The 20,662-nt window shown below is 40.1% G+C and overlaps 2 protein-coding genes across 2 annotated transcripts in view; one reads left to right on the top strand and one right to left on the bottom strand.

Annotated features, from left to right (window-relative positions):
• Positions 1 to 12,335, bottom strand: part of LOC310956509 (aldehyde dehydrogenase family 3 member A2-like) — a 12,878-nt gene extending 543 nt beyond the window's left edge. The window contains exons 1-11 of the mRNA XM_083926757.1: positions 12,229 to 12,335; positions 9,777 to 9,939; positions 8,395 to 8,626; positions 5,149 to 5,234; positions 4,507 to 4,715; positions 4,259 to 4,376; positions 3,852 to 3,993; positions 3,590 to 3,756; positions 3,376 to 3,475; positions 1,751 to 1,989; positions 1 to 722 (exon numbers count right to left, since the gene is read on the bottom strand). The exon at positions 1 to 722 is cut by the window's left edge and continues 543 nt beyond it. Coding sequence (XP_083782883.1) covers positions 708 to 722; positions 1,751 to 1,989; positions 3,376 to 3,475; positions 3,590 to 3,756; positions 3,852 to 3,993; positions 4,259 to 4,376; positions 4,507 to 4,715; positions 5,149 to 5,234; positions 8,395 to 8,626; positions 9,777 to 9,938 — 1,470 coding nt within the window. The 5' untranslated portion in view covers position 9,939; positions 12,229 to 12,335 and the 3' untranslated portion in view covers positions 1 to 707. The remainder of the gene's footprint in view (positions 723 to 1,750; positions 1,990 to 3,375; positions 3,476 to 3,589; positions 3,757 to 3,851; positions 3,994 to 4,258; positions 4,377 to 4,506; positions 4,716 to 5,148; positions 5,235 to 8,394; positions 8,627 to 9,776; positions 9,940 to 12,228) is intronic.
• Positions 12,336 to 18,611: 6,276 nt separating this feature from the next.
• Positions 18,612 to 20,154, top strand: LOC310956287 (uncharacterized protein; the record flags this gene model as incomplete). Its single annotated transcript, XM_083926470.1, has 3 exons — positions 18,612 to 18,735; positions 19,227 to 19,405; positions 19,504 to 20,154. The coding sequence occupies 3 exons, from the start codon at positions 18,612 to 18,614 to the stop codon at positions 20,152 to 20,154; spliced, it is 954 nt and encodes a 317-aa protein (XP_083782596.1).
• Positions 20,155 to 20,662: the final 508 nt, after the last annotated feature.

Below are 20,662 nucleotides of genomic sequence, written 5' to 3' on the forward strand. Positions count from 1 at the left end.
AAATGCAACGTAGCAATGTAAGAGCCTTACATGGTAATAAATAATTACCTTCATTAAAATAAGATGCTTGCTACAGCGTATTATTTGAAATGTGAAAAGGATTAAAGCTGAAGTAGGGAACTTTGTCATATTTGCTGAAACTGTCACTATTTCCTGACTCTGTTAGTGTTTCCGTAATTTCTCACATCAAATGTTTTCAGAAACATGTTTTAACGTCCTGTTTGGCTGTAAAATGAGAAACTTTGACTCAGGCACAGACTTTCTCGTTTTACAGCTAAACAGCCGATTCAAATATGTTTCTGAAAACATTTGATGTGAGAAATAGTCAATACAGCTGCCTGGTCTCACAGTGTGACAGGAGTCATTGACACTGCTCATCTCTGATTGGTTGTTGTAGGTCGGTGGCGGTGGAATCTTGCAGATGACATTAGGAGCACCAGGTGGAGGCATCTGTTTCATATCATACTGTCAGGATATAGTGACAGTTTCAGCAAACATGATAAAGACTTATTTTTTATAAAAGTTACCAACCCCAGCTTTAAGGCAACACCCTGAACAACCTTGTATTACAGCGTTTCTGTGCAGAATGGATAGATACACACACTCTCGTTGGTGGTATGGTATGAAACTCATGCGGCTCCTTTCTTCTCTCTGGTCCTAAAGGCCGAGGGAACAAGATGCTTGCTGTCTGGAAGCAGCAGGTGTTTTCAAAGGAGGTAATTCTGAAAAAAACAAACATATCCTCCAGTTAGAGGCGCATCAGTTCATCACTTTTCTCCGCTTGCTTCTCCCTCCGCATCCACACTGCTTGCAAAGTGAGGTAAGCTGTGACGTATTCGCCCCCACTGGGTCCATGTCCTGTTCGTATCTTGTGTTGTGCATGTGTACAATGTGAAAAGCATTCCTGCCAGCCGTAGAGGGCAGTGACACATATTGACAGTTAACACGCTGTAAAGGTAAGGGGCCAGTAATAGAGAAGACATAACATATTATATATATATATATATATATATATATATAACAATAATTAAGATTAAGATAAACATGACAAGGTTAGTTTCAAAGTTTAAAAAAGCAAACACAAGTAAAGTAAGTTTTTAAGTAACGTATTTAAAAATCAAAAGTAAATACTCAGTGTTTTACGGTTACATCTGCATCAATGTGTATGTTAAATTTTACTGCTGATGTTTGTGTTGAGCTAATTTTAACTCCTTTATATTCAGTTGGCTAGTTTCGTCTAATGCAATCCATCGTTGTATTAAAAGATCATCATTTGTAGCGTTGCTGTCCAGTGAGAAATAAGTTTCTCTAAAGTCTTAAGACTTATCATGTTTTCAGCTTTGTGACGACGCATTTTACATCTGATCAAAAAGGCTTTTTAAAGATTTTATTTAGCTTTATTTATGTAGGCGAGTTTCCTCAAGCCATAAAGGAACACTTCATTCAGTTCAAAATAAAAATCACCAAATTTGGAGGTATATGGTTTTCTCTGGACAAGAGGGTAAGTAACTAAAGCTGTCAGACAAATGTAGCGGAGGAGAAGGTACAATATTTGCCTCGTAGATGTAGAAGCATAAAGTTACATAAAATGGAAATGCTAAAGCAAAATAGCAGAAAAAATAGACAAAAACGGACAGGTAGCTGTACAACCATCTTAAAGTCGATGCTTAAAGAGGGTTTAGCTATGAGTGGGATCAACAGATTTCTTCCACAGCGCTTCGTTGTGTTTCTCTCTTCCTCTGTAACTCACCTGCAACACAACAGCAGCCACAACAGCCAGGACGGCTAAAAGCATCATCCGCCCAATCCAGCCCAGGTCTACGTTTTGCAGGATGAAGAAGCGGGCCCAGCCCAGTTTCTTGGGTGTGTGAGGCGGGTACCGCATGCTGTTCACACCCTCCATTTTCAGCTGCTTGATGAGACAACCACGCAGGTGACTCAGCTGGTCAAAGCTGAACTTGCCGTGGTAGCAGCCCATACCACTGTTTCCTGGAAACAGAGGGGGAAGGTTTGACTGTGTGAACACATATAAGCCTCCAGTTTGATGGATTGCATTGGCCACACAGGTAGTACTAAGTGAGCGAACAGGCGACAGATTGTGGCACTCGACTGCAGTTGACCTGTTCAACAAGACGCCCTCTTAATGGGCCTCATTTTTCAATCTTGCGTGAAAACGGGCGCAGATCTGAGCACAGAATTGGTCGTACTACAGGACCCACATGTGATTTATGAAACATTTGTATCTGACCAATCTCAGCGTACGAATGAGCGGGCCTTGACAAATGCGGCGGCTGAATTCGATCGTCATTAACATGTTACGCCCTTAAATATTCCTGGTTCGGAGGCCTTGCCCACTGAGGTCAAACATGTAGAGGAGAAACGCTGGTACGAAAAGACACTTTTCCGACACAGAGATCGGCATCCTGACATCCGAGATGGAGCAAAATAAAGCTGTGCTTTTTGTCAGTCTTAAGAGTGGAATAAAAGAGGCCCATCAAAGCGCTGTATGGAAAAGAATAACGGAGGCAGTCAACCCGAAGCAGCGCTCCAATGTGACCTGTGTGTGTGTGTGCACACTGCTGAACCTGCGCTCCTGCTCTGTTGCGGGGTTTGCCAGCGGGGTTATAGGATAACCTTTGTCACCTAGAAGGACCATACCAAAATGTTAATCATCTGATACCTTGTTTGATTTCATGCAATTTATTGAGGGTAGCCACTAACCGAGGAGATGACTTTGGCTCTGCAGTGCGCATTCCTGCAGCCGCGCGCCTACACATTCATATTCAACTGCATGTCCCTGTCAGGGTTGCGGGGGGCTGGAGCCGAGCTGTTTTGAAATATAAAAGAATCATGTGTGTCCCCTGGCCACCTGGCCACCACGTTTAAAAGCGATAGCTTGGCATCACAAATCACCTGTACATTTATCGAGTGGTAGTTTTGGCGATTGATGAATGCGTAATCATTCATGGATGGTGCCATCAGACGCACATGAGTACAATCAATTGTTCCAACCACAATTTTTATTTTTTTCATTCGTTTTATTCAGATTTTGCTGTGCTGCACCGCAAATACACAGGCTCAAATGTGCGTACACGATCTCAGACCAGATGTGAGATTTGATCGTAGCTCCCGCTCACGTCCAAATTGATAAATGCCGAAGTTTGCCAGGAAATAGTCGCACGTACGTTTTTCTGCCGTACGTTCGTTTGATAAATGAGGGCCAATATGTTTACTGTGAGCACCAAATACCAAGGGAAATTCCTTTTATGTGAAAAACCTACTTTGCAATAAACTCCAATCTTATTCTGATGAGCAAAAAGGAGTGAACACTTGTTTTTAGTACTATTTCTGGAAAGAGCAGTCCGTTGTACTCACCAACTCCTCCGAAAGGCAGAGAGCTCACAGAATAGTGCACGAGACAGTCGTTGGCCAGCAGTCCTCCGCTGGAGGTCTCATCCGTCATTCTCTTTATCACCTTTAGGGAGAGGATTCATGTTATGCCCTTACTCTGAATCGACCTGTGGAGGTCTGTGTAGGTTATATTATCTGCTGTGTGTCTGAATGTGTGCAGTGTCTGATGTTTTGATACCTTGTCATCTGATGAGAAGACGTAGAGGGCCAAAGGTTTCTCTCCCTTGTTGATAAACTTGATTGCTTCGTCCAGGCCGCTGACCGACAAGATGGGGAGCAGAGGTCCAAATATCTCCTCCTGCATCACCTTCGCCTCTGGCTTCACGTCCCGCAGAACCGTGGGGGCTAACAACAACACAGAGACGGATTTTTTTTTTAATCAAATACACGCTTTTCATAGTCTGCTCATGTGACGACTTGCTGGTTGTCGGAAGAATTACCGATGTAGCAGTCTGACTCTTCATTGTCTCCTCCTACAGCCACGGTGCTGTCTTCCAACATGTTCATTATTCTCTTGAAGTGGCGCTGGTTGATGATGCGTCCGTAGTCAGGGCAGGACTGTGGGTTGTCTGTGTAGAATTCCTGCCAAAGGAAACGATCTCATCACGACACACATATTCTTGTCAAATCCAGGCAAAGAATACTGAATTAACCCGCTCTATCAATTATTTTTCTGGTGCACTTTAGTTTGAAAAAGTTAATTTACAACAATATGACTTTATACTGTAACATACTCAAAAGCTATTTATTAATCATTTGGCAACTTTGATTTGATCGGACAGAGTCTCCTGTTTTTGAAGTTTACAATGGAATACATTTTCTTAGTGTGTTTTCAGGTCTTCAATACCTTTATGGCTTTCTTGACCTCACTGATGACCCGGTCCTGGATGCTGGGCTCACACAGGATGTAGTCTGGGGCGATGCATGTCTGCCCACAGTTAGTGTACTTTCCCCAGGCAACACGCCTACACAGTAGTGGGAGAGTTAACAGGAGAGTCTCAGGAAGGAGCAGCTACAGTTTAAGAAGGACTGGAGGGAAAGATTTTTGCTAAAGAAGAACCATTAAGCAAAATCACTGTTAATCATTGTTCTGACCTGCAGGCTATAGTTATGTCACAGTTCTTGTCAATGTAGCAGGGGCTCTTGCCGCCCAGCTCCAAGGTGACAGGAGTCAGGTGTTTGGCAGCAGCCTCCATGATCAGTTTGCCCACCATGCTGTTGCCGGTGTAGAAGATGTGATCGAACCTCTGACGGAGCAGCTCCTGGGTTTCTGACACTCCTCCTGTTACTACAGGGTAAAGCTCCTGACACAGAATCACACATTCAGTCTTTTTTTGTCTTTGTAGATATAGCAGTAGAAAAAAAAAAGATTAAAATAAAACTTGTTGCCGGTTAATGTCACATTAGAAGAGCCAAGCGAACCCTTTTATCTGACCTGTTATGAGGTCTTTTCTATGTATTTAAAGTCAACAGTATTTATCTGGTGCTGCGTCAGGACACGTAGAGCCAGCAGAATAAAAAGGCTACTAACATGGACTACAAACACTTCTTCAAGAGGAAAGTACATTTTTCTTGACCTTAAGCCTTTCGGTTATCTTTTATATGTATAGTTTATGTTATGTTACAATCGTCTGTTCAGTGTCAGTTACGCGTTCTTATGTTTCATGAACAACAGAAGTGTCTTGTTTCACTTTCATGAATCGGCAGATACATAGATGTCATGTGCCCCTTCCTTACTTTGTCGATGTAAAGCGGCAGCAGGTCCTCCATGACCTTTGCCGTGTGAACACAGACCTCGGAGGGCTTGACCACAGCTGCGTTACCTGGACGGATAAAAGACAAAAGCATCACATATCACAGGACGGAAACACACGGTCCACTCTAGTGTAAATTATTGCTCTTTTTCTTTAAATGTCTTTAAATTTCTTTTTTCTTTCACTCAATAGTACCTTCATTTAAACGTGTAATAGCTTTTTTGGCCACTTGGGGGCAGCAGACACAGCATTGATCATGACTCAGTTGATATGGTGAACATGTAGCAAACAGTTTCTTAGTTACAGAGCCAACAATATCACAGGGGTTAAAACAAGAAATGATTTGTGGGCCTGAAAGTATTATATAAATATAAAACTGCTCTATGACTGAAATTGAGTTAGGTTCCTGAAAACTTTTAGGCGTATTATCATTCATTTTGAGTCAATATTTACTCTGTTTTCAGACTGTACGACTCCTGAGGGAAATTTCTGTCTGTTTTGCTGCCAGGCGCTCCACTATGTTCACCACTATGTTCACTGTGTCTTCTTTGTGTCTGTTGCTGATCAGGTGGTGTCTATACCAGAGCTCTTTTTGTACGGGGGACAAAGGTATTACCTACTTATGACATCAGTGGTTTATGTCTATCTGCTTTGCTGAAACTTGCCTTTTAACTATGACAATGACAGCATTTTACTTAAAAATAAAGACCTTTCCATATGTCTTTATTTTCTTTATATATATATCTGATAAGAAATTGCTTACATGTTAAAAAAGGGAACATGTGCACCCAATTTGCCTGTGTCCTGGTGTCTGTTGGTTATCAATCAAATGCTACAACTGAATCAGAAGTTACATTCTGCTTTTTTCTCTCGTTTCTCCTCTTCATCTCTAAAACACACTATTTTCCTCTACTGCTGTCAGCAGGTTGCACTTGTTGATGACACACACACACATTTTTTTCTGGACCTGTAACTGTATTTATGTGTCAAAGGTTATTATTATACTGTATACAGTACAATGTAATGGCGTATAATTAAAATCTTTAAATGTGTTTAATGTAACTCTGTTTGTCAGGTGCTGGTGACAGCTACTTTTGGTCTAGTCTTTCATTGTTATTATTACGATTGATGATATCATGCTTCGCCTACAGTCAATAAATCAAGAGAAAAGACTTGTGACCTACTAGGCAGATACGACAGGGCAAGATCTGATAATGTTGGAGTAAAGGACAAAGTCCGTGCTGTGCAAACACTTACTACATGGGCTACAACCTGACATGACTTTGCGTTTTTAGTCCAAAGAGACTTTATCCAAAGGAAACACAAACGAGATGTCTACCTGCAGCAGCTCTCGTAGCACTAATATGTAAAAGTGTCACCGTGGAAGAGTAACAGACAAAAGAGTCGAGCTTATAATGAAACAAGACAAAAGACTGTTAAAAATACTGTAGTGTCATGCTAAACGGCCACAAGCAAACTCTTCACACTGAGGTTTGCATCACAAAGTGAAGACAGTTGAGCCAAAGCATCATTTACACTAGCGCTTCAGGGGTAAGTTCTGAGACAGAAGTGAATTATTCATGAGTTCACTCGTTATCTTGGAGCTGAGTGAACCACTCAGGGTTTGACCTTATCCTTTGAGCCTTTCTGATAGCAACAATGAACCGAGCTGAGGCGTGTACCTTCACACACCAACATGATCACCTGCACGTGCCTTAAATACACGTTAGTTGTCATACATGTTTTATTCTGAATCTACTGCTAATATTTTAACTATGTCATGTCTGCAGTACAGAGCGACCTTTGACCCATTGTCACAAACGGATAAAAAGGGTAAAGAATGTTGAGCAATGCCTGGATTAAACAGGAACTGGAGCGGTTATGATCACGAGACAAACTGAGAATGTAGTGAGTAGACAAAAATGAGACGGACCTGTGGAGGTTTCTGCATGTTTGTTCACTGATCAGCAGAGTTTTATGAGCTTTGAGGTGACTCTAAAACCTCTACATTAAGACCCCTTATACTATTTTATGGATTTTTGATGCTTGAGTTTCAAAATACAAACAGTGGTGTCTGAGATTAGACAGATGCCTTCTCAAGGTTCATTACATGGGGGAGTAGAGCTGCACTGTATGAGGAAAATATGCAAAACCGTTGTTGAATTCTGTATAATATGCAATAAAGATATTAATTGCAATAAATATGACAGATATCAAAGTGTATTCAGTATTTATTTGTTTCTATTATTTTTCTGTTATTTATTTATTCCCCTTTTTTTATTTATGTTTTTTTTATTTATTTATGTTTTATCTTACCTCTGAAATATAAGATCTCAAGGGAAAAGTATAATAGAGCTGGGAGTTAGGTGAAAATTATTTTGTCATCGTTCTGACAAAAACATTTCACTGGTCTTAACCTGCATGTACTTTCTGGAATAAAGTGAAGCCAAATAATATAAAAAATAAAATAAAGTGTACTCAGTTTTGCTGCTTTCAGTATACCAAATGTAAAAAAAAGTAGGATTAGAAAAATAGAGAGAGAGAGAGAGAGAGAGAGAGAGAGAGAGAGAGAGAGAGAGAGAGAGAGAGAGAGAGAGAGAGAGAGAGAGAGAGAGAGAGAGAGAGAGAGAGAGAGAACTGTGTAACGCAGACAAGATTTAAAGCAAATAAAAAACACCCACTTTTCACCACCTTTGAACTATTACCCTCAGGTGGCAGGTTTTGCTGCCCAATCCTCTTTAAAAAAAGACAAAACAGTCACAATCCATCAATTTCTGAAGCCAACATCTAAATAGAAGGTTTTAATTCCCCTGACCAGGAAATAAACTTCGTATTATTTATTGTGATGATGGTTGCGATCTGTATCTGTAGCCGGGGGATTGTGTGTTGATGTTATGCCTTTCTATTGTTTAATGTCCTTTATATGACTTATTATGCAGGATAATGGTGATTGGGGTCTTGTCTGTCTCTTGAACATCAAACTGAACACAAAAGACACCATTAAAAAAAGGGCTAGTTATATTTTACAGATTTCAACTGACTCAAAAAATCCCTGAGTGTCTTTGTCGATGTGTTTATCGCTGCGTTGCTTAAGTTGATATCGCGATGCAGATAAAAAAAGCAATTGATTGTGAAATCAGATTGAAAAGTGAACAGTGACCTTGTTACATCACACACATGCAGACACAAACACACACTGCCCTTTCACACGGTGCATACGAAACAGTACCAGCAGCGATGGCTCCTATGAGCGGCTGGATGGTGACAGCCCAGGGGTAGTTCCAGGCCCCGATGATAAGCACCACTCCCAGCGGCTCCGGCTTGATGTAGACGGTGTCCGAGATGGTCAACAGGTTCTTCTCCACGGGCCGAGGGGCTGCCCACTCCTTCAGCTTCTTGATGGCCAGGCTGATCTCCCCCTCCAGGCCCAGAGTCTCATACAGCTGGGTCCCCACCTCACTCTGGGGGCGACGACAACAATGTTGAGCTTGTTCGTTACCGATGTTGAATTTTGCTCACTGTATGTTTTCATTAGAAAGCCTGTTTACAAACCCAGGAACGTTTTAGAATATGAATACCTTCTTTCTGGAGATCTTGATGTGTTTTATCTACGTCCTACTTCACTAATATTTACACCTTTAACTAGATTCACAGCTTTTGTCTTTTAAGAGGCCATTCACTTTTTGTGTCTAATAATTCTGGTTTTCTGAAAAGATTTTGAGCAATAGTTTGTTTGTGTGCTTTTAATTGTTTAGTTCTTATTTTCTAATCTATCTTAATGTGAGACATTGAATGCCTTTCTCTCATCTCATCTCATCTTCAACTGCTTATCCGGGGTGGGGTCGCGGTCACTGTGTGAACACCAGGGACAACAGTGTCCAAGTCCAAGACTTTATTGTTGTGTCCCTGACAAAGTCTGACCCTTGTGTTGTGTAGATTAAACTAGAATTACTGCCTTGCGGTTGTTTGCCTCTGCCAACCAGTCAGGTCGCACTTTTATCCAAACTGTCCAGACTTACACAATAAATGTATTGAAGGAATTTCATAACAATGTATTAAAGGCACTCTACTTGATATTAAGAACATAGATATATTTTCCATGTGAGTATATAGTGCAGTAATGGCGCCCTGAGCAGAGACTCTCCCTCTGTGTGTGTTGCGATCGGAGCTTCTCTGGGGTTTGTTGTGAAAGATAGTCCGGCTGCACATGCATGTTAGTGCATAGTATCAGGGTGAGATCCCTGTGGAGGAATTTCCAGACCACTTTTTGGTCTCCCCTTCTGTTTCTGAGTTATTATGCTGAATAATGGAAAGAAACTTTATGATGTCACAGTGAAGTTGACCTTTGACCTTTTACATAATGTCCTGACACTATCATTTTATCCTATTAGATATTTGTGTGAAATGTCATAATTAAAGTATTGAGAAATGGACAAAAATGCATTTTGTGAAGTCACAGTGGCCTTGAGCGTAATCAGTTCATCCTTGACTCCGTCCTCCGCACGGAGGCGTAAAAACCTGTGATAGATGCTTTAACCAGTCCGTAGCATTGGAAAGATGAAAAATCCAATTTGCACAGACTAAGAAACACAGAAGCCTGTAACTTCTCACCTTATTGAGGTCTTTCTTGACGGCATCTGAAATCACGCTCTGTTTCTCAATGAATAACCGCTGGAGGTTCTTCAGCTGGCGGATCCGGTGCTCTAGAGATTTGGATCTGCCTGTTTCAAAGGCTTTCCTGGCACGAGCCACCGCCTGCTGCTCCCGGGACATCCTGGGAAAATAAGACTGGTGGTTTTCTGCTGTTCTGAAACAATGAGACCAAGTTGTTGTTCATCTTCGGCTTTGATTTCTTTAGCATGTGAAAGAAAGTCAGACAAAGTTCCAGTTTTGTTCTGTAAACTACAACTGTATAAACATGCTGCGTGGTTCACTACAGGCCACACACACTGTAATATAAGTTATTCTTGTTTTGAGGAACTTTACACAGAAAATCTGTTAAAGATTATGAAATATGCATTGTGACAGATTAAAGTGTGTATTTAAATGCACAATGCATCAGTAATAAGGCTATAACTGACGATCAGTTTCATTATTTTAATGCCCAAACCAATTATTACCCAACTAGTTTCAACCACAGAAGTAAGTCTGTCTGGTCATGTCTAGATGGTAACCTAAGATTTGCCAAACTCTTGTGTGATGGTTGAGGTTAGGCATCGCCCTTGAAAGGTTAGGGTTAGGAAAGGTCGTCGGGCAGCAAGATAGTTAAGCTAAGGCCTTTCTGGAGCAGTTCAGACATTGACCTTGAATAGTTACAGTTAGGAGCTGCTCCATAGATAATGAATGGGAAACCCACAGAATATTTTGTTTTCCATTTTTTTCAATACTCAAATGAGCTTTCTTCTACTCGCTGTTGTTCTACAGTGTGGTATTAGTAATTTTACTTAAGTAACATTTTGAATGCAGGACTTTTACTGTTTCTAAAATGTGGTATTAGTAATTTTACTTAAGTAACATTATGAATGCAAGACTTTTACTATGTCTACAGTGTGGCATTAGTACTTTTACATAAGTAACATTTTGAATGCAGGACTTTTACTATTTCTACAGTGTGGCATTAGTACTTTTACTAAAGTAACATTGTGAATGCAGGACTTTTTCTATTTCAACAGTGTGGTATCAGTACTTTTACTAAAGTAACATTGTGAATGCAGGACTTTTTCTATTTCAACAGTGTGGTATTAGTACTTTTACTAAAGTAACATTGTGAATGCAGGACTTTTTCTATTTCAACAGTGTGGTATTAGTACTTTTACTAAAGTAACATTGTGAATGCAAGACTTTTTCTATTTCTACAGTGTGGTATTAGTACTTTTACTAAAGTAACATTGTGAATGCAGGACTTTTTCTATTTCAACAGTGTGGTATTAGTAATTTTACTATGAAACATTTTGAATACTGGACTTTTACTGTTTCTACAGTGTTGTATTATTACGTTTACTTAAGTAACATTTTGAATGCAGGACTTTTTCTATTTCTACAGTGTGGTATTAGTAATTTTACTAAAGTAACATTTTGAATGCAGGACTTTTACTGTTTCTACAGTGTGGTATTAGTACTTTCACTAAAGTAACATTGTGAATGCAGGACTTTTACTGTTTCTACATTGTGGTATTAGTAATTTTACTAAAGTAACATTTTGAATGCAGGACTTTTACTGTTTCTACAGTGTGGTATTAGTACTTTCACTAAAGTAACATTGTGAATGCAGGACTTTTACTGTTTCTACATTGTGGTATTAGTAATTTTACTAAAGTAACATTTTGAATGCAGGACTTTTACTGTTTCTACAGTGTGGTATTAGTACTTTCACTAAAGTAACATTGTGAATGCAGGACTTTTTCTATTTCAACAGTGTGGTATTAGTAATTTTACTAAAGTAACATTTTGAATGCAGGACTTTTACTGTTTCTACATTGTGGTATTAGTAATTTTACTTAAGTAACATTTTGAATGCAGGACTTTTACTGTTTCTACAGTGTGGTATTAGTACTTTTACTAAAATAACATTATGGATGCAGGACTTTTACTGTTTCTACAGTGTGGTATTAGTAATTTTTCTAGAGTAACATTATGAATGCAGGACTTTTTCTATTTATCTAGTGTGGCATTAGTACTTTTAGTTCAGTAAAAGCTCTGAGTACTTCTTCCACTTCTCTTCATTGATCTGCAGCTGATCCTCCTCCCAAATGGTTCAGCCTGCTGTCTCTAAGTGCTCTTTGTTTACAGAAAACGGATAATGTGTTATTAGAAAAAGAGTTGTAATGGGAGACCTTGGGAATGGGAATCACAACTGGCGTTACTGGGTCAGAGTTAAAGTCGCAGTAATGAGAAACTACACAGTCATATGCAGCGTAACACGCATATACAATAACCACGGTCCGCGGTAGATCATTGCGGATGTTTAAGCGTCATAGCGGATCTTTATAACTGAACCATAACTATTCTACAGTTATCATACAATGTCCCTCTAATCCGTCAAAGTAGGTGTTTTATTTCCTACCTGATTAATCAAAGTTGCGCTTGATGTCTTTGAGATCCCCCTCGGTGATGGTGAACCCAGAGCAGAGGAGCAGGACAACGGGCAGCGGACAAACACAGCTCTCCTTCCCCGTTAGGTCACACCTCCACAGGGGCGGGGCCGGACCGAACCGACGCTGCTGCTGTTAGCCTTTAGCCACGTTAGCATCACGGCAGTTAGACTGACAGTTGGTCGGTCCACCACTTTTCTTCAGGCTAAATATCTCAAAATGTACTTCATGAACTGTCGTGAAACTTTGTCCAGACTTGTATGGTCCCCGGAAGATGAGTCCTAACTAACGCCACCATGAGGTTTAAAGTTTTTAAGCTAAATACCAGAAAAAAGACTGAATTCCCATCACCCGTATATAATCCATTGCTAGGCAACAGTCCGGGTCTTTGTCAACTTCATTTCAGTTGATGTCATTCACAGAGGCCCCACACTGCAACAACAGCTGTTGTTTTTAATGAAAGATTCAATATAAACACGACTTTTCTTACATGTTCCAGAGTTATTCACAAAACCAAGAATGTATTTCCTAATGTAGAAATATTAATCACATAAATTGAAATGTACACAGACTGTAAAACACAGAAAAAGGGAATGAGGAATAGCAAATACACAAACTTATGGGATCTGCTGCTAATGCCTGAATAAATACATAATCTAATAGTTTTTTATCAATTTTTTTTTTTTTAAGTTTTCTATTGTGGTCAAATATGATTTAAAATGCAACAGCAAAATAAACTGTGACACATTTAGAATAATTATGCAACTGTGAAATGGTCTATTAATTAGTACTCAAAGACGGGGTCATCCCTGGGTCCGATGTTCCCCGGGTCGAATCCTATGTTCCCTGGGTCCTATGTTACCCGGGTCCCATGTTCCCTGGGTCCTATCTTCCCCGGGTCCAATGATCCCTGGGTCCTATGTTACCCGGGTCCTATGTTCCCTGGGTCCTATGTTTCCTGGGTCCTATGTTCCCTGAGTCCTATGTTTCCTGGGTCCTATGTTCCCCGGGTCCTATGTTCCCTGGGTCCTATGTTCCCTGAGTCCTATGTTTCCTGGGTCCTATGTTCCCCGGGTCCTATGTTCCCTGGGTCCTATGTTTCCTGGGTCCTATGTTTCCTGGGTTCTATGTTTCCTGGGTCCTATGTTCCCTGGGTCCTATGTTCCCTGGGTCCTATGTTTCCTGGGTCCTATGTTCCCTGAGTCCTTTGTTCCCTGGGTCCCATGTTCCCCAGGTCCCATGTTCCCCAGGTCCTATGTTCCCCAGGTCCTATGCTCTGCTTTGCCGATTTAATTTTATATTTTGTTGGGGTCAGAGGTTACGGTTAGGGTTAGGGTTAGTGTGAGGGGCAGGATGAGGGGGTAGTGTTAAGGTCTACATAAGCCTATTTGCTGGGGAATTCGGCACTGATTGTGAAAATGATAGACCGGGGAACACAGGACCCTCTCTGTGACAAACGGGGAACATCAGGCCTTTTTCTAAAAAAAAGGCCGGCTGTCTCTCGGTCCCAAACAAAGCGGGGAACATTGCACCTTTTTAGGGAAAAGGGGTCCTATGTTCCCCCTCACAGACAAAGCAGGGAACATAAGTACGCTCCCCTCCAAGACATAGCCTGTCTATGTACTCGTGCTTAGCAAATGTCACCATACAAACATGCTAAACTTTGGTGAGCATGGTGAACCTACCATTGACTTTGCATGAACATATTTGCATTGTCATTGTGAGCAATTAGCCTGTGGACATTTGTCAGTTTGTGTGTCTGAGCCAAACTCGGAGGCAAACCAACAAACATAAACAACAAATTAATAATAGATAAACAAACCACATTGCACGACGAGCCAAAGAGCCCTACCAAGTTTGTGATAGAAAATTGAAAAAGTGACCTAAAAATGCCTGAAGAACTTTTCAGTTGCGTAGCAAAAAGCTAAAAAAAATAAATTTCTGTGCCTGACACAATTTGTAGAACAAAGTTGGGGAAATTTTGTGAATAAGGCCTTAGTACCAAAAGCTATTCTTAGGCTATATCCAATGACAGAACCATTTAATTGGTGCTACAGTTTATCAGGTAGGCCTATATAAACTTTTTAGTATTCAGACACTAGTAGAATCAGTCACTGCAGAAATAGGCTACTATGATATGTAAAAATAGCCTAATAGCCTAAATAATGAGATCATAGCAATCTACTTATAAGACTAGCATATAACAATATTACAGTAATGATAGTATATACAGTTTATTCATCTCTCTGTTGTGTCTGGATGCTTCTGTTATCAAATGCCAGCAGCCACACGAACTCAAACATAATGATGAAGGCTTATTTACTTGGAAATGCTAGAACTATATTCTTGTTCAGGGTCATATCCCCTCATCTCTCCAGTCTGGTTCAAATCCAAGAGAAGCAAAGCTAAAAGCCAATACAAGACCTGAGTCAGGAGTTTATTTATTTATTTAATATGTTAATCTTTATAGGCACACGATCCGTCTATCCATCTAGTATATCGTTATGATAGCATGCAGCGACACAGACACAAGCAGTGCACAAACAGTAACAAGCTGATGTGGGTCAGATCTCTTTGAGTTGTGCAACTTCATGTGAATAAAAAGTCTACATCTAAAAATGTTTCTTTAAATTATATCTGTAAAATCTTTATTTCAACCATGTCACGTCCACGTCTTCACCACCGACCGTTTTCATCCAAACACTACTGTTGGATTTAATCTTCACAGTTTTGAATGTGACAGCATTACATTGTTTTGCAATATTTGGGCTGTATATATACATGGCTGGATGCACTGGTAGTAATACGCTTACTGTAATGTACATTTGGACGTATCAGCATAAGTAATTCATTTTCATTGAACAACAAATGACCCAGCCTAAAATCTAAATTTGCTTCACAGACTTTCTGCTCTGCCCTCCTGCTGAATGTAGATCCTTGCCCTCTGCATTCCTTCTGAGCAGTAATATCTGTTTATTTTGTAGCTATAGCTGCACTAAATCATGTCACCTGCCTTCTCTTCCTACGGTCTGATGTTCTTTTATCCGCAGCCGAGCTGGAATCACACTCGGCTCCTATTTCTCAGATCCAGAGAGGCTTTTTTACAGCATGGGATTAGGCCCAAAAATCTCTCAGGTTGACAGGAAATGTGGATGAAGTTTCCACATCAAACAGCGGGCTGAGGGATGGTGTTTGTGTATTGTGAAGCACGGCGCAGGGATGTAGGTGAGGGAGAGGAGGGCACGGCGTCATTCACACCTGAGTGTCAGTCCTGATTTCTTAGAGAGGAGTGTGGACACAGAAGCCGGCGTTTCTGTGTGTGCACACCTGAGTTTGTGAGGTATAAACCAAAGCATTCAGACACACAGAGAAGGACAGTTTGTGTATTGTGAGGGTTTTTTTCATAGAGGGGTCAGGAGAGATGAAGAGTGTTGCACAATAAAGTGAGTGAGAAGAAAGGAAGAAAAGTCTGTATAACAGTCCATTGTGTCCATTTTGGGATTCGAACCCTGACTTTTTAATGAAATGTGTTATTATTAAAGTATAATAAGCCACAATCTCATTCAAACTCAACTCAAAAGTCTTTTAAAAACAAAATAATGTGAGTAATTCTGTAAAGAAATGCATGTTTTTGATTATGATTGTTTGTTGTGATTAGACCAACATTAGCCTCCAAAATAAAAGTCTCTAGCTCTACTGGAGGGGCAGATATCCCCTCATTTTGTGTTTTAATGATGGTGGAGGAGAAGGCTATCATGCAGGTCCTTTATTTCTTCTTCACTTTATTTGGGTTCTTTTAATTTTTCACCCGTCTGTATATTCAGCTTTACCGCGCTGTATCTGTCTAGTTTGTGCATCATCATACAACATGAACCGTCTGAACATCTTGTTTTTTTTTTTGCAGTCCGTAGCAAAAGTAGTTTTATATTGATTGAATTGATTGGATTTTTAATTTTTGAATATGTAAATAGAGTTAAAACAGAAAACTAAATAAAATAAAAATAATTGTACATGTAACATGAAAAAAAATAGAAAGACACATATAAGATAATTTAATTTAAGAACAAAATCATAATAATAATAAAGGCTTTGTTGAGCCTCATTTATATAAGTATTTATTTATATTCATTGGATGAAGGTTTATGAATGGCAATGAACATTTTTTTTATCCCTCTTTAGAGTTAATTTCTATTTCATTGACTTGGGATGTAAATAAAACAAATGTTTACAATGGAAGGGTTATAAAGTAAATCAAATAGGTAGATTTCCATACATTTATAGATGGACAGATAGATGAATAGATAGATAGATAGATAGATAGATAGATAGATAGATAGATAGATAGATAGATAGATAGATAGATAGATAGATAGATAGATAGATAGATAGATAAATAGATAAATAGATAAATAGATAGATGATAGATAGATAGATATAAAGATAAATATATATAAAGATATTTAGATAGATATTTAGATGGATAGATAGATAAACAAATAGTTAGTTAAATAGATAGATAGATGGATGGATAGATAGATAGATAGATAGATAGATAGATAGATAGATAGATAGATAGATAGATAGATAGATAGATAGATAGATAGATAGATAGATAGATAGATAGATAGAAAGATAGATAGATAGAAATATATATAAATAAATAAATAGTTAGTTAAATAGATAGACAGACAGACAGACAGATAGATAGATAGATAGATAGATAGATAGATAGATAGATAGATAGATAGATAGATAGATAGATAGATAGATAGATAGATAGATAGATAGATAAATAGATAGATAGATAGATAGATAGATAGATAGATAGATAGATAGATAGATAGATAGATAGATAGATAGATAGATAGATAGATAAATAGATAGATAGATAGATAGACTTAAGCTGTCTAATGTTGCCATCTAGTGGCTACCTTTCACTCTCCTTGTGCTTCTAGTCTAGAGCAACAAATACTGTAACTATAAACTATGCCAACTTAAATATGAAGATATGACTGATATAAAGATGTAAAAAATAATACTTTAACAAGCTTTAAACATGGGAACTGTTCAGAGGTCGTTATTCACTCAGATGGGAGACCAAACTATAAACCATGTGCTTCATGTTTCTGTTTGACAGTTGGTCACAGAGGCTGTGCAGCACGTGACCCTGTGGCAGCACATGACCCGGTTTCGACAGCCCATCTATGTTTGGTATCGATATATTATCGTCTTAATGTTAGTCATGTGACGGCCACCAGCAGTTTGAGTTATGATCTTAATGGTCCATTGTTGGTGGGAGAAGGAGCCAATGTGCCGCTAATGAGCCAATCATCGGAGTTAATGTCTCATCTTCAGCGAGATCTTATCACGTGCTCTCCATATTACCACAGGACAAGATTACAACATGTATGACATAAGTTAGTAACTGATGTATAGCATTAGAAGCAGAGCGCACCGTTTAAATGAATACATGTCCACACCTGAACTGTTTGAGCCTGTCTCGTGTCTGGCCCATGCACTGTGCGTCTGGCACTCTGGGAGCTGGCTGCGCACCGGACTCTGCGTTATCCGGTGTTTTGATGTCTCGATCGCTGGAAACGCAGCCGACCAGGAAGCAAAAGTAGCCCAATTTGTCACCTCGACACATTTTAGCTGACTGAAGCCTCACACTCCGGCAGCTTCTTCAATACACTTTCACCATCCACACACTGTGTTGTTCTTCTGATGCGCACCAGGAGGCAACGATCTGTAGAGGAGAGGATGTGCCACAGACTGAAGTCTTTGAAAAGTGCCTTTGTTGCCATGGTATAAGCCTTGTGCAACCGAGTCCAAATGTATTTGAGTTTTATTTTGAGTATATTATGGAGAACACTATGAATGATTGCAATGCGTTGGAAGTCTGGAAATCCATCATTTCGTCTCAGCCCTGTGCCCATAGGCCTAAATGTAGACTTTAAATATTGTAATTTAATCATTAATCCACAGACTAAAGTGATGTAAGTGATTTTAGAAATGTTTTTAGGCTGCAGATTAATCTGATGACACTCCTGCAAGACAGGACATGCTCCGTCTAGGCTAAATGGGCACATTAATGGGTCACCGGGGATCAAACAGACACCTATTAGCCGGACAGCCGTTAATGGGTGAGTATCACATCAAAGGCACGTGTTTGTAAGGCTTCACAATATCCACTGAGATGTGCAAGAGGGTGGGGCGCAGGGGGGTCGTTTTGTGTCTGTCAATCAAAGTATAAAATCCTGTGGCATCCTAAGTGTTCATCAGTGTCGAGGGGAGACCTGAGGAAACATACCTGAGCATACGCCTGAGCGTTTGTGTTTTAACTCTATAGAGGACAATGGCACTTGGGTTGGATTTCACCGGCGGTTCTGAGATTAACACGCTTTACTCGGGACCTTACTGGCCCACAACAAGCCTGGATATGAACAACAACGATCATTACGCACAGGACTCCAGCAGAGGTGAGTGACTGAATCATTATTTTAAGACTAAAGGAACCAGTTCAAGTTTTGAGTTTAAAAAATAATATCGGATGTTCTCATTTATTTTTGTTGGACTGAGACTTCTCTTTATTGAGCCCTTTGGGATGACTCCCCCAAGGACATTTAATTTCCAGCAGCTTACCAAAACACGAGGGATACAGCATAAGCTAACCAATAAACTCTTAGCTAAATAAATACAGAGAGTATAAAAAACAATCAACTCGAAGTTAAATAAATATGAAGTAGATGTAAGAATACAGGTGAAATAGAATTCACGGAAAATGAAATCAGATAAGTTAAATGTAGAGAAAATGTATAAAACATGTATGACTGTATATTATAGAAATGACATAAATCTATCATCTATCATTTAGTTAGGCCTAATGTCTGCACTAACAATGTTTGTAATCCCAACTGAGAGGTCATCAGAACGAATAAGCAATAACTAACATTTTGCCCTTTCGCTGCAGTGCATCATGATGCTCCTCACAGGACGCGCTCGGACACCCATCGCCGCCGGAAGCGCACGACTTTCAGCAAGGCGCAGCTGAGCGAGCTGGAAAGGGCCTTCTCTGTCACACAGTACCCGGACATTAAAATGAAGGAGGCTCTTGCATCTATAACTGGACTGCCGGAGTCCAAGATCCAGGTATGACACGTGCGTCACAGACTTTCCATGCGTAATTTTCCCAGTGCGTAACGTCCCCAGTGTGCCATAAAAAGTAACCACGTTATTCTTTTCAACAGGTCTGGTTTCAAAATCGACGCGCGCGCTATTTCAAGAGCAAGAAACCAACCAGAGAAGTCCCCAAACCATCTACAGACTACCTTCATCAGTTCTCTTACACAACGACTCCCAGCCCACCATTCCCACAGCTGGCTCATTCTTTCCCCCATAACCCCAGCCTGCCGTCTCCACCAGGCTACCCTGCTCCCAGTTTACCTCAGTCCACCAGGCTCTCAACCATCCTGGGGGGTCAGGTCATGTCCCTGCCCGCACCTACATCCCCTGTCGCCGCAGATCAAGCTACGCCCTGCTCTCCTCAAGGACCGGGTCTCCGAGCAGTTCCCCATGACCAATGCTACCAAACCCCAGACTTCACTGATTACTGCCATGAGGTGTTTCCACACAGCGCATTTGGTGACTGGGATTTGACGGAGGATTTTGAGGCTTTCCTCGGAGATGCACAGGGATCCCAGTCTGTGGATATTCGCTGCGCAGTCTCTGTCGAACATCCTGAACCCAAGAGGAGCGTCCAGAGTCCGCTGGACCACCAGAGCTTCTCCAGCACCGAGTCCATGGACGACCTGTCCGATCTGTGCTTTCAGGACTTGGGAGACATCAATATGTCGGATTTGGACATTTCTGCAGCAATGATTGATTATCTTTTGGGCTGACCGATATAATAAGATATTTGGAAGAAAGCGACATATTTAAGACCTGATAGTAAATAGGTCGCCATAGGCTATTTATTTATAGTGAGAAATGACTTGTGAATTAAATGTATAGAATTATTCAGATATAGTTATTTACATACAGAATATTGTAGATTATTACATGAACCTTAAATAAAACAAATTTATGCGAAGCGCTACTGTTTAATGGATTTGATTCATAAAGACTGCTGTCGAAAACGTCACCACGTGGCGCCGTGGCTTAGTTGGTTAAAGCGCCTGTCTAGTAAACAGGAGATCCTGGGTTCGAATCCCAGCGGTGCCTTTTTGCTTCTTTCTTCTTTTTTGCAAGAACAGTGCCAGCCAAAAAACCACAAACAAAACAAAGATTACCTTCATCATTCATTCATAAAATTAAAGATTGAATATGTAGAATCTTTATTAAAAGATTAATATACCCAAGGGCGTTTTGAGGGGTACAGAATGAAAGTATTGCTTTTCCTTAAAAAAT

Source organism: Echiichthys vipera (genome assembly GCF_963691815.1).
Source record: "Echiichthys vipera genome assembly, chromosome: 14".
NCBI lineage: Eukaryota > Metazoa > Chordata > Actinopteri > Perciformes > Trachinidae > Echiichthys > Echiichthys vipera.